The 15,068-nt window shown below is 37.5% G+C and overlaps 1 protein-coding gene across 3 annotated transcripts in view; it reads right to left on the bottom strand.

The window, feature by feature from the left end:
• Window positions 1-2,362: 2,362 nt before the first annotated feature.
• CCDC171 (coiled-coil domain containing 171) overlaps window positions 2,363-15,068 on the bottom strand; it is a 284,788-nt gene continuing 272,082 nt past the window's right edge. For all 3 annotated transcript variants that reach the window (XM_060199601.1, XM_060199602.1, XM_060199603.1), the window contains one exon: window positions 2,363-4,805. In XM_060199601.1, coding sequence (XP_060055584.1) covers window positions 4,578-4,805 — 228 coding nt within the window. In that variant the 3' untranslated portion in view covers window positions 2,363-4,577. The remainder of the gene's footprint in view (window positions 4,806-15,068) is intronic.

Genomic DNA, 15,068 nt, shown 5'->3' with positions numbered 1-15,068 from the left:
AAATACAAGATTATTCATAGCCAATCAGGATATTTTGAAAGGTTTTCTTTTGCAAAAATGAAATAGGGGCCAGAGGGGAAGCTGAGCAGCAGAGTGCATGCCTGGCATATGTGGGGCACCTGGATTCTATCCCTGATACTGCATAAAAGTAGTGCTCTGTTCTCCTTCTTCTTAAAAAAAAATTGGTTTGGAGAGTGAATTATTTCTAGAAGGCATCTCTGGCAAAGTGGGAAAAACAAGGATTCTGAAGTGACAACTCTGTATTCACTAATTACTAGGTTCTGTGTTCTTAGGTAGTCAAAGCATAGCATTTCAGGTGCTCAGTTACTCCTCTATGAAACACAGCTATATGTACTCTTTTTTTTAATTAAATGTTTAAAAATTATCTTTATTTATTTATTTGTTGGATAGTGACAGCCAGAAATTGAGAGAAAGGAGGAGATTAACAGAGACACCTACAGCCCTGCTTCACCACTTGTGAAGCTTTCCCCCTACAGGTGGGGACTGGGGGCTTGAACCCAGGTCTTTGCCCATTGTAAAATGTGCACTCAATCAGGTATGCCACCACCTGGCCCCTATATACTTTCTTCATAGGTTTATTATTAGAGATTTGCTGCATGTCTGGCATAGAATATATTCTCACTAAGTATTTCCACTTCTTTTTTTTTTAATTTCATTATTGAGGAATGAATGTTTTACATTCAACAGTAAATACAATAGTTTGCACATGCATAACATTTCCCAGTTTTCCATATAGCAGTACAACCCCCACTAGGTCCTCTGTCATCCTTTTTGGACCTGTATTCCCCCACCCACCCCAGAGCCTTTTACTTTGGTGCAAAACACCAACTCCAGTTTTGTGTTTTAGTATTTCCACTTCTTATATTAGAAAATTTCTCTCAAAAATGACTGGTAAAGTTGTATCAATTTATCATCACTCAATATAACCTTCAGAGTGAATTCATATATAAATAACAAATAAATTAACACAAAGGTAGTAATTATCTCTTCAGGGGCCCAATAACAGTATATATTAAACATGTTAAATAGGAAACTGTGTATATATTTAATGACAGTCAGATATTTGATATATTTAAAGTGATTATACTATTATAAAATATTTTTAACATTTTACTTCTTTAATGGTTTTTGGACAGAGAGAGAAATAGAGAGGAGAAAGGGGAGTAAAAAAAGGAAAAGAGAAAGAGAGACACACGCAGTCCAGTTTCACTGCTGGGCCTGAACCCACCTGCAGTGGGGAAGCTTCACAAGCAGTGAAGCTGGACTGCGAGTGTCTCTCTCTTTTCCTTTTTTCTCCCCTTTCCCTCTCTATTTCTCTCTGTCTATATGATAACATGTGTACATGATAAAGTGTGTTCTACTGACTGAAGCATCAACTGGCCTCATGCTTATACTATTTAAAGAACTACTTAACCTGTGATTGTGTTATCAGTGTATTGCCAATCCTCAGAATTTCCTATACCACTTTGCATTTGTGTTATGTGATCACAAGATGCTTATACTAACAATGCTAGTGGGCTAGTGAGATAGGTCACCGGGAAGGTAAATGTTTTGCCATGCGTACCACTCAGGTTTAAGTGACCGCAGAGCAGACCCCCTCTCCGCTAGGGGAAGCTTCCAGTGCTGTGGTGTCTTCCCTGGCCTCAGATCTATCTATCTCTTTTTACCTATCTGAAAAAATCAGTTTGGAGCAGTGAAGCCCCAGAGATAACGACAACAAAATAATAAACTAAAATAAAGCTTATTTTTTAAAGGCTGGCAAAGCCTCAATAAAGTAAGTGTGATTTAGGTTTCAGAACAATAACTTTAAGAATCCCTTTGATAGCTATGAGTGTTAAGAGGTATTTTCCGAGATCACAGAAGTGTAGTCGCAAAATCCACATACTAAGGTGTACAGTAAAGTTTCCTTTACCGTACGAAAATATTAGAAGTCATTCCTTTGAGAAATATCTACTTTATACATCATTCTTAAGGAGGTAAAGAAGCTGATAGAGCAACTGTCCTTGCCAACACAACACAGAACTCAAATATGCAGCAATTGGTCACTAAGGTGCTCAGAAGCAGTCCGGAGTTCCTCAGATCTCCATAGGACATGTCATTAAATCTGCTCCTCCTGCTGGGTCTGACTTCTGGGGAAAAAAGCATATGGTATAAAAATTACTATATTTGGTAGTGAATACTAATGATCACTCAGGAGGCTCATCCTTTAGTCTCTATGGCCTTTAGCATCTAGTTGGTTATAAATGTGACACGCTTTGATTTGATTTAATAATCTTTTTGAATTTATACTTCAGAATTTACTGTGCAAAATGTACCTGTAAAATCAGAGATCCACATAACATGGAGAGACACATACATTTATTTTTATTTTGGATGTTATTCCATTAGCAGATTTTAAAATTAAGGCAAGACAAAGATCTGTCCAAAGTGTAGTTTACAAAAGTGTTTTGTTCTCTTAAATTAGTTGAACCTGGATACAGACTCAACATAAATGGACTTAAATACACAAACATAGATATGTAGGTTATACAAGATGCTTTTCAATAGTATAAGTATTGAGAGTTTAGTGATATCACATGAACTAAAAATCTGTATGTAGATTTCCATATGGATAATACCTTTAATCACTGCATGGAATTACAGGAGATGTATTCTATGATCTTAATAAAAAGAATCAGCATTTTCTGTGTTACAATAAGTTTATAAGTTGAATTTTGTACATTTGAAATTATACAGGGAATACTGTGTAAAAGCTCAAATGATTAATAAAAATAATCCCAAGGAGAGGAAAAAGAGAACTTCAGTAAAAGATAAAACTTTCCATATAGAGCTTTCTAAAGATTTACATGAAACTGATTATACTGGCTCAATAAAATAAGAAATAATATTGCAGTGTGCAGTTAACAATCATAGTACTGTGTTATCTCAGAAGACACTACAGGAAAATATATGTCACTTGGCTAATTTGACTAACAATATAAATTGCTTGTATACACAATTTATTTACCATGGCTAACAAAAAAAAATTATCAGGGACTTGAGTACATTTTAATCAAATGTCACTATACAGATAAGACAATATAGATTCCATCATACATACTGTTATTTTTTTCATACTGTTATTTTTCTAATGGATCTATAAGGAAAAATAATTTTAAAATACTGATTTTGCATAAAAAATCTTTGTAAAAAATGCAGTTCACATCAGAGGTTAATATCATTGGGACGTTAAAATGATGCAAAAAAATACATTATAACTGTTCTTTTGTTCTTCACTTTACCTTGATGCAAACTGCGAGAATTTAACCTTTAAGGGTTAAAGAGTTTAATCAATGTCAATGTCTGATCTTCTGAAGGCAATAAAGAACAGTCTGTCTAGTGATACCCAACAGAACATCACTTTGTCAAGCCACAAAGCGCCCAAAAGCTTGTCAAGTAAGTTACCAGAAACCTCTTTGTGGTTAGAACTCAGTTCCTTCCTGCTTGACCTATTATTTGATATTTGACCACTTGGTTGCAAGACACTTGCTCTTTCTAGCTGAAATGTCACTGGGGCATCTTGTCAGCTCCCCGACATCTCGGCCTGACATACAATTTTACTTTTGTGTGCTACAAGGCAGAAAATACAGGGCGATGGCCTTGTTTTAAATTCTGTCAGCATCAAAGATGGGCGTCACTCTTGGGTCCTACCAACAACAAAAACAAAAAAGGGAGTCTATTTTGAAGGTCAAAACAGCTATTACCTTGAAGTTTTTCAGCTTAAACTATATATATCACCTGTTATACTGGTGTGGGAACTGTCCTTAAAAAGTGCCTAGGTATATCACAGAAATCCTTTCAGCACAATTGTTCTACTTTCTTACCAAATGCAGCCTGCTAAAAGGATGAGTTTTCAGTGCCTGCAGGGACCAGATTTAGCAGTTAACTTAACTTGTTCAAATGGGCAAGTGGTATCATGTAGCTTTACAAGGAGCAACCTGACCTTCTCACATTGACCAGGAGTGACATTATTGTGCAGGAGGAGAAGCAGCCACATCATTTCTGTTTTGCACAACCTGCTTAAAGTTTGCAACTAAATGCCTGTCTTCAGTTGAGCTGACAAGAGAGAAGAGGGGGCTCAGTGAACCATGGCAGGGCTGCCATGAAATGACAGGAATCATTGGCATACATTTCAAATAGCTCTCTAAATCCTATTAAAGTATTGCAGTCCTGCTTTAAAATAGACAAGTATGAAACAACTTTGATAGATAGAGACTAAAATGGCTTATTGATTTTTTAAGTCTGAGGGAAATTACCAAAAATGTGTCATTCTTTAACATTTAAAAATATGTTACATAAAAATGAGCAACTGTGATAATAAATAAAACTTAGAGGGGGAAATGAGTTGGTCATTCATTATTCAAGGAGACATAGATACCTGCACACATCAAGATATCACACAATTTTTAAAAACCCACTGCCAATTGTGCTGAAACAAAGTTCAACTGATAAGAAAATCCCCCTTCAAACAGTTTTAATTGTCCTAACTCTCCCTGTAATTTTTTTATTTCATAAAGTCATAATCCAATGTGAGTTGGTCTTTTGGTGCTAGCAGACATAGCCATTGGAGAAGAGTTAGATGATGTTGAAGCATGAGGCACAGGAAGTCTACATGTCTCCTTTAAGAAACTGTAAGTTGTGTCAAGCTCAGCTTTCAGAGGCAAAAAATCCCCAATGTTAATAGTGTCAGCAGGAACAACAGTTCTTGAAGGGATGGAGAGATTTGAATGATCTCGTGATCCTGTCTGCAGGATAAAAGAGAGAAAAGAGAAACACAGAGAGAATGAAAAATTCTTAAACAGGCTGTAAAACTATGTACATCTAAGTGTCCTAATGATTATCAAGATATGACATGGGGAGGGAATTGCAATTTAAATAATACAAGAGATTATACATTAAACTGAAATTATTTTCTAAGTAAGACTGAATCTCTTGTTGCATGCCATTAACTTCTCAGGGCAACAGGAGTTGACCCAAACACCAAAAGTGCCTACAATTTTCATAAAGTTATGAAAAGTTATTGAATGAACAAGTCAATAAAATCAGACACTTTCACAGTTATATCACTAATTGGTGGGACTTAAGAACCAAACCAGGGTGATGCATTAATAAACTATAGTGTACTTCAGCAGGTCCATGAACTCAAAATGGAAAAGTCAAGAGGGGTGTAATTGACAATTAGGTGATGGGTGTAGTGCAATGACATCTATCTTGGGGTGGTGTTAAACTGTACACCTATGACAACAGCAGTCTTATAAAGCCTGTGATCAATACAGTGATTTGAAAAAATTAAGTAAAAATCAGGCACTTGTACCTCTGCATCCATACACTCACTAACAGGTTTAATTATACTGTCTGTGTTAGGTATGGATAATATGAATGACTAGACTGCTTTAAAAAATGACTACAGATGTTTATGTTTTTAAAATATACCAGACTGGACTTCTGGGGGCATGGCTATTGGAGGAGTCATTTCAGATCACTTTCCTGATAAATTAGGGGGGAAAAAAAATCACCTGAAAACTCAATAAAATACAACTAGGATTTCTTCAGAAACTCACGAAGCCATAGCCATCAAGTTGAAGATGCTACTATGATTCCATCCTGAACTCCCTGGGCCGATGACATCACCAATGATGTGACATTTCAGAAACCAATTTGCAGATGCTACTATGATTCCATCCTGACTTCCCTAGGCAGATGACCTCACCAGTGGTTCCTGGAACCTCACCTCTCCAGAGCCCTGCCCCATTAGGGAAAGATAGAAACAGACTGTGGTATGGATCAGCCTGCCAGTATCCATGTCCAGTGGAGAAACATTTACAGTAGCCAGAACTTCCACCTTCTGCACCCCAAAAAGAATTTTGGTCCATACCTTCCGGGGGGAGATAACTAAAGGGCTCTGAACCCCAATTCCATCAGGACCCTGAGAAAGAATAGGGAAATAAGGAAGGACACTTGGAAGTAGTAAAAGGTATAGGTGTTTCTTAGAAAGGAAGATAAGGTAGAACCATAGAAAAAATGGAAATATATATACATATATGTAATGTAATAGTCCATATCTGTGATTTTGAAGGAAATTTGAAGTTTCAAGTGGAGAGAATAGGACATGGAACTCTGGTGGTGAATAATTACACCCCTGTTGTCTTATAATTTTGTAAATCAAGATTAAATCACTAATAAAAATGTATCAGACAATTTAATTGACAAACACAACACAAATAAAATCAGTACTATCCCAGTGACCTTAGGAAATATCTCACTAAGATATACAACACTAGTGATATGATCTTCTTGATTTTACCTTTACTAATAGTGTTATCATTCTTTTCGTTTTGTTATTGTTTGTCTTTTATGGTAGTACCAGGGGATGAAGAAAAGTATACAAGACTGCTGAGTTATGTGGCCTCCCAAGCTCAGTGTTTTTTATTGTTATTCTGATATTTATAGGGACATAAAAAAGAGAGAATGTGACACTAAAGCATGGCATTGTCCATGGTGCGTCCATGTGGTGCATATACTCTACCTATTGAACTATCTTCTGGGCCCTACTAGCCATTTTAATAGTCTATTCTACTATAAGTATTTAGAAATTATATATCAAAGTATGGGATTACAATACAAAAGCTTTTTTTTTTTGCCTCCAAGATTATTGCTGGACTCAGTGCCTGCACTACAAATCCACTGCTCCTGAAGGCTGTTTTTTCCCTTTTGCTCTTGCTTATCATTGTTGTTATTATTGTCGTTATTGCTGTGGTTGTTGTTGGATAGGACAGAGAGAAATTGAGAGTGGAGGGGAGGACAGAGAGTGGGAAAGAAAGACTTGCTTCACTGCTTGTGAAACAACCCCCCCCCCACCAGGTGGGGAGCCAGGGCCTTGAACCAGGATCCTTACACCAGTCCTTGCGTTCTGCACTATGTGCTCATAAACCACTGCACAACTGGCCAACCCCCACAGAAACAATTTGTCTGTTATTTTAAAACATAACTGGTGTCCAGAGATGATTGGAAATCAATTTTAAGGAATCCACACACTTCTGTAGTATTTGAAAAAAAGAGTTAATATCTTGATAAAAATATACATTTATGCCCTAACATTGGTAACCACTAGCTAAAATTTAATATGAAGTGAGTTTTTCCAAGAAACCATATAGGTATTATTTTATGACGCTGATAAATAGTAAACAAAATAGTGATCTATTTTATGTCAGAACTTCCTAGATCCCCAGCAACTTATTGTTGTTGAGATAATAAGTACAATCAGAACTGTCTCCATAAAAATATCACTTTTTATATTACAGATTTTAAAAATGTTTTGGCAAATTCTTTACAAGTTTATTAACATAATGTAGATATAAGAATCTGCTTAATGGGGGCAAAGCCAAGATGACAACTTGGAGGCAGCTGTTGGCATGAGCTCCAGAAAGCAGAGGCTTGTGACCTAGGATTCTCTCAATAGGGTAGGATACTGGGCTGCCAGCAGGAAGGTGAATAGGGGTTCCTAAGTGTGACACTAAGGAAGGGTCCTATAGCTCACTCTTGGGCTAGAAAACAGAGGCCAGGAGGAAAAAGAAAGAATATCTTTTGATTATTTCAGAAGCTAACCCCCCCACCAGAGAATCAGCCCCCAGGGCTGGACAGCCACTCCTAGTAGGCTTCCAGCTGAGTTATTTTCTTTACCTAGAGTCTGGGCTCATCAGGGGTGTCATTCCAATCCTTTAACTTTTTGTTTTCCTTCTCTTTTTTTTTTTTTTTTAAAGTGGCTGGAGTTCTATTTGAGTAACAAAATATCTGACCAATCAGAGCCTCACCCCTGCCTGAGAAAGACTACCTAGAGGGTTGTTTTTTTTTTAATACTTCTTACAGTTGGCTGTCTTTGCTCAGGCTGCCTGAGCCAATCCAGAGTCAGCCAAGCTGCAGACAGATTATTAGGCTTTTTAAATCTATTCTATTTTATTATTACTATTATATATATATATATATATATATATATATATATATATATATATATATGCATGTCCCTCTTCCCCCCTCCTTCTTCAGGTTGACCAAAATTAACTGTTATTGTTTTTTCCATTGCTAGGTGACCGGGTGTCCTATCCATTGAGAGAGGAACTTGTTTCACTCTACCTCTTCCATCCACCCTCCTTTTTCCCTCCTCCTAGCTAATTTTTTTTTTAAATCTTTCTTTTCACTGCTTTTTTTTTCTCTCTTCTTCCTCCTCTTTTGATTTCTGAATTCATGGATACTCATTTGTGAATTATCTGGGGAAGAAATCTGACTCAGAGTGGACTATCTCTGTGTAACTCACTTCTCTACTTCCTTTTCTACTCTTGCTATCTCTAGAATTTTACAGTGTACAGTAGATTTGCATAATTGTCTATTCTTGCTTTCTATTTTTTCCTCTTTCTTTTTCTTTTGGATTTGGTTGCTACTTTTTCTTGGACTGGAGGTGTTGTTTGGCTAACTGGTATTGGTTAAACTGCATCAATCCTTGCTTCAGTTACTATTGTTGTAATTTCTGAGGTTGGTGACTGCATTTGTCATAAAGGTATTTTGTATAGTGTGGCTTGTACTCAAAACACAACAACTGAGTGACGACAGAACAGAAAAATAAGAAACACATTAATAAAAAATGACTAAATCAAGAGCAAATAAAACTGCTACCACACTGAATCAAGACAGGAGCCCAGAAGAAACTCCAAATCAGTCAGAAATAACCATAAATAAGAAAAATATTTAAGCAATGGTAAACCTAATAATCACAGAAATGAAGACAACTATGGAGGAAAGGGATACCAGAATTAGGGAAACAATAGATGAGACCCTCAAGGAAAATACTAGCTATCTCTAGGTAATAAGAGAACTGAAAGCTGAAATAGCTAAACTAAAAGGTCAATTAGCAGAACAAGCTAATACCATAACTGAACTGAAGAAAGAAGCTGAGGGAAGGGAAAGCAGGATAACAGAAGCAGAAAACAAAATTAGCCAGACAGAGGATGAGCTAGAGAAAACTAAGAAAGAGGTCAAAGAGCTCAAAAAAAGATTGAGAGACACTGAAAACAAAAACAGAGACATAAGGTATAATCTCAAAAGAAGTAACATTCATATGTAAGATAGAAGCTATCAAAATATTTGGGACACAGCTAAAGCAGTACTGAGAGGGAAATACATAGCCACACAATCACATATTAAACAGCAAGAAAAAGCTCAAATAAACTACCTTACTGCACACCTTAAGGACTTAAAGGAAGAGGAACAAAGGAACCCTAAAGTAACCAGGACAGCAATCACTAAAATTAGAGCAGAAATAAACAACATAGAAAATAAGAGAACCATACAAGAGATCAGTGAAGACAAATGTTGGTTTTTTGAAAAATTAAGCAATATTGACAAACCCCTAGCCAGACTACTAAAAACAAAAAAAAGGAAAAAGACTCAAATAAATAGAATTGTAAACGACAGAGGAGATATCACAACTGACACAACAGAAATCCAGAAAATCATGTGAAACTTCTATAAAGAACTATACGCCACCAAGCTAGAGAATCTGGAAGAAATGGAAGAATTCCTAGAAACATATGCCCATTCAAAACTGAACCTAGAAGAACTACAAAACCTAAATTCACCAATCACAGACAAATTAATCGAAACAGTTATTTAGAATCTTCCCAACAACAATAGTCCTGGACCAGATGGCTTCACAAACAAATTCTACAGAACCTTCAGGAAACAGATAATACCTAGACTTCTAAAGCTCTTCCACAAGATCAAAGAAACAGGAATACTCCCTTCTACCTTCTATGAAGCCAACATCAGCCTGATACCAAAATCAGATAGGGACACAACAAAAAAGGAACTACAGACCAATATCTTTGATGAATATAGATGCCACATTATTAAATAAGATCATGGCCAACCAGATATAGCAGTATATCAAAAAGATTGTTCATTATGACCAAGTGGGATTTATCCCAGTAATTCAAGGCTGGTTCAACATACGTAAGTCAATCAGTGTCATTCACCGCATCAATAAAAGCAAAACCAAAAACCACATGATTATCTCAATAGATGCAGAGAAAGCCTTTGACAAAATCCAACACCCATTCATGCTCAAAACACTACAAAAAATGGTAATAGATGGGAAATTCCTCAAGATAGTGGAGTCCATATATAACAAACCTAGAGCCAACATCATACTCAATGGACAGAAGCCGAAAGCATTCCCCCTCAGATTGGAGACTAAACAGGAATGACCACTATCAACATTAATCTTCAACATAGTATTGGAAGTTCTTACCATAGCAATCAGGCAAGAGAAATAAATTAAAGGAATACACATTGGAAGGGAAGAAGTCAAGCTCTCACTATTTGCAGATGATATGATAGTATACATAGAAAGACCTAAAGAATCCAGCAGAAAACTACTGGAAGTTATTAGGCAATATAACAAGGGCTCAGGCTACAAAATTAATGTACAAAAATCAGTGGCATTTCTTTATACAAACACTAAATCTGAAGAAGAAGACATCCAGAAATCACTCCCATTCACTGTTACAGCAAAATCAATAAAATACCTAGGAATAAAGCTGACCAAAGAAGTGAAAACTTTTACACTGAAAACTATGAGTTACTATTCAAGGAAATAGAAAATCATACCAATAAATGGAAAGCCATCCCATGCTCATGGATTAGAAGAATAAATATCATCAAAATGAATATTCTCCCCAAAGCCATATACAAATTTAATGTGATATCCATCAAAGTTCCACCAAGCTTCTTTCAGAGAATAGAACAAAAACTACAATCATTTATCTGGAACCAGAAAACACTTAGAATTGCCAAAACAATCTTGAAGAAAAGAAACAGAAATAGAGGCATCACACTCCCAGATCTCAAACTATATTATAAGGCCACCATCATCAAAACAGCTTGGTACTGGAACAAAAATAGGCACATAGACCAGTGGAACAGAACTGAAAGCCCAGAAATAAACCCCACACCTGTGGACATCTAATCTTTGATAAGGGGGCCCAAAGTATTAAATGGAGGAAGGAGGCTTTCTTCAATCAATAGTGCTGGGAAAACTGTTTTGAAACAAGCAGAAGAATGAAATTGAACCACCTTATCTCATCAGAAACAAAAATCAGCTCCAAATGGATCAAGCACATGGATGTTAGACCAAAAACTATCATATATTTAGAGGAAAACATTGGTGGAACACTTTCCCACCTAAACTTCAAGGACATCATTGATGAAACAAACCCAATTGCAAGGAAGACTAAAGCAGAAACAAACCAATGGTACTACATCTGTTGGGCTGGCTTCACAGGCGGAGACAGACGACCCGGGACTCATGGTTGAGCTGTAGGCAGTATCTCTTTATTCATGCAGGACGCAGCACAATCTAAACCAAGCTGAGCTAAACCAAAAACTAAACTAAAACGAACAATGCTGTCCTTATATATACTTTCCAAGTAGGGTGTGAACAGGATGTGATGTAGAGAGGGTGGAGAGAAAAGTGACTGGTGAAAATCAGGGTGTGACAAGGAGAGGGGGCGGAGCAGGCAAGAATTCTACCACTGAACCACCAATGCCCTGGAGGGAGGGTGGTGCTTGTTAACAGTGGTTATGTAAATAGAATACAGTGGTTATGTAAATAGAATGCAGTGTTAAGCAGGGGGGATTAAACCAAATGAAACAGAAGGGGTTTTTAGAAGCAGAATTAGAAGCATATCAACATACATCAAATTGAAAAGTTTCTGCACAGCCAAAGAAACTATCACACAAAAAAGGAGAACCCTCACAGAATGGGAGAAGATCTTCACATGCCATACATGAGACAAAAGACTAATCACCAAAATATACAAAGAGCTCAGCAAACTCAGCAACAAAAAGGCAAAGTACCCGATCCAAAAATAAGTAGAGGATATGAACAGAACATTCACTGCAGAAGAGATCCAAAAGGCCAACAAACACGAGAAAAATTGTTCCAGTTTGCTGACTGTCAAAGAAATGCAAATAAAGAGAACACTGAGATACCACCTCACTCCTGTGAGAATGGCTTATATCAAAAAGGACAGCAGCAACAAATGCTGGAGAAGCTGTGGGGAAAGAGGAACCCTTCTGCACTGCTGGTGGGAATGTAAATTAGTCCAGCCTCTGTGGAGAGCAGTCTGGAGAACTCTCAAAAGGCTAGACATGGACTTCCATATGTCCCAGTAATTCCTCTCCTGAGGATATACCCCAAGGGCTCCATAACACCCAACCAAAAAGATATGTGTAAACCTATGTTCATAGCAGCACAATTCATAATAGCTAAAAATGTGGAAGTGACCCAGGAGCCCAACAACAGATGAGTGCCTGAGAAAGCTGTGGTATATATACACAATGGAATACTACATAGCTGTTAAATATAATGAACCCACCTTCTCTGACCCATCTTGGACAGAGCTAGAAAGAATTATGTTAAGTGAGCTAAATCAGAAAGATAAAGATGAGTATGGGATGATCCCACTCATTAACAAAAGTTGAGAAAGAAGAACAGAAAGGGAAACGAAAAGCAGGATTTGACTAAACCTGGAATAGGGCACCAAAGTAAAAACTCTGGGGTGAAAGTGGATATTTGGCTTCCTGGAGCAGTGGGTGGGTGGTGGAGATGGAACACAGTCTTTTGGTGGTAGGAATGGTGATTATGTACACTCCTATTAAATTGTAGTCATACAAATCACTAATTAATATGAGAGGGAAAACTGATTGTATGCCTCAAACTTTTTAAAGCACAGACTGAGTCTTTTTAATACATAGGCTGAGTCTTTGAAATGTTGACTCTTTTAAAAGCTTAGTCAGGGAAGAACAGAAGCAACCAGTGGCATAGCTATATACAAATAATGTCAAAGAAGATAAAATATGGTGATGTGGTGTACGATACAGCAAATCCTAACAAAGGGATTTTTCAAAGTTAACCTAATTGCCAAAGTGTGATTATAGCAATAACAATCTATTGTCTTCTTAAACCCTAAGATAGCAGGAACCTCCTGCTTCCTCTTTAGAGCCAATATTTCCCCCAGTCCTGCAACCTCTGGGGTGGGGCTCACTTTCCTGCATGCTTCTCTCAAGTCACACCAAATGATATTGCATCTGCCGATCCCAACCTAATCAATGCAACGAGTACCATCTCACCATGCTTCACTTCAGACTGTGTCCAGAGATGTCAAGGTGTGAAATGCCAACCTTTCACCCTCATTACTCGGGTGAGACCTTTCCTTTCATGGTATTCTCTAATTCCACTCCAGGAGGTTCATTTGCTAACAAAGTCCCAAAACCTAGATATAGACCAGATCTTGTGAGATAGAGCATATGTTCACATGTAACCACAAATTAGGGCAAAATATATACCTGAAAGCTAAAATACACAATAGTCTTCAGTGAGTCAATATCAAGTTCATAATGAAATAGTATCTACTTAGACTTAGATACTCTCCTCACCTACTTCCTATTATACTTCCCTCACTCACTCCAAAGCTAACCTTACCAAAGCAAGGACTGCAAAAGCTGAATAAGGGCAAGAGACTGGCATACTTTAACGATGACTCTTTAGTCACTATCAGGTCACCCAATCAGCTGGGACCCTATTGGGGAGTCCTGAGATTCCCAAACAGACTTGATGGGCCTAGACTATGAATAAATCCCTCTCTCCATTGCTATCGGTCATTTCTATCAGGAACAACACAATACACCCCTTTGTGGGTCCCCATAGGACCTTGCCTTCAACTTGGATCAACAATGGTAGAGAATGATCCATCTTCTGAAGGGAGACTGGACAGCAAATTCTATGCTACATCTGAGGAAGATGGGTCGATATTGGGGCAGCTTGGAATGTTCCTACTCATGACCACAGAATGTGAGCTCAGATCTAGAGGGATGCAGAGGTCACATAGGCTTCGAACCTGATTATGGGCCCCAGATCACATCAAATATATGTGGTTTACAGCCAACAATATTTATACCCATTTCCCACATTAGGGAGCTACTCTTTTCCCTGATACAGCTTTCTGGTCCTTTTTCCAGCCATAACATCATCTCCTCAGAAACAAACTTGATCTACCGGCATATCAAATTTCAGGCTCAGGGGCAAAAAAAAAAAAAGGAAAAAAAAAAACAACAACTAGTATAGCCACAGGCCCTTTGGAATTTAACTAAAATATGCCTACTAGCTATCTACAAAATGGAGGCTATCCCCCCCAACTCTTCATCTGCACTACTCCAGCCCTTAGGTCCATGATTGGTCAGTAATTTGTTTGGCTTTGTATGTTAACTCTCTTGTCAACCACCAGGTTCCAGATGCTAGCATGATGCCAACAAGACTTCCCTGGACAAACACCCCCACCAATGTGTCCTAGAGCTCCACTTCCCCAAAGCCCTTCCCCACTATGGAAAGAGAGAGGCAGGCTGGGAGTATGGATCAACCTGTCAACACCCATGTTCAGCAGGGAAGCAATTACAGAAGCCAGACCTTAAAACTTCTGCATTCCACAATGACCTGGGGTTCATACTCCCAGAAGGCTATCAGGGGAGGGGATAGGATAGAGTTTTGGTGCTGGGAACTGTGTGGAGTTGTACCCCTCTTATCCTATGGTTTTGTCAATGTTTCCTTTTGATGAATAAAAATAAATAAAAATTAAAAAAATGAATCTGCTTAATAGTCATTTTATACAACAGCATTTCTACATGCAAAATTGAGAGAAGCTATCACTGGCTTTAAGGAAGTATTAGAAATTCAGCTGCTGTATATGTTACCAATTTTGTGAATTTTTTTTAAAAAAACTACAACTGGGGAAAAATCAATGGCTGCATATAACACCTAGTTCAGCAATTTTCTTTGATCTCTGTTCTTTTGACTTCTTGATACTCCACTGCAAGCCTACAGCTGACAGAAATAATCTTTTTTTATGCTAGAGGTTAAAAAAAAAGGAAAAAAAAGTATAAAACCTCCTAAAGGGTCACTT

This window comes from Erinaceus europaeus, chromosome 10 (genome assembly GCF_950295315.1).
Source record: "Erinaceus europaeus chromosome 10, mEriEur2.1, whole genome shotgun sequence".
Lineage (NCBI taxonomy): Eukaryota > Metazoa > Chordata > Mammalia > Eulipotyphla > Erinaceidae > Erinaceus > Erinaceus europaeus.
Note: the sequence above shows the minus strand (reverse complement) of the source record. Positions and strands in the feature narration are given on the sequence as shown.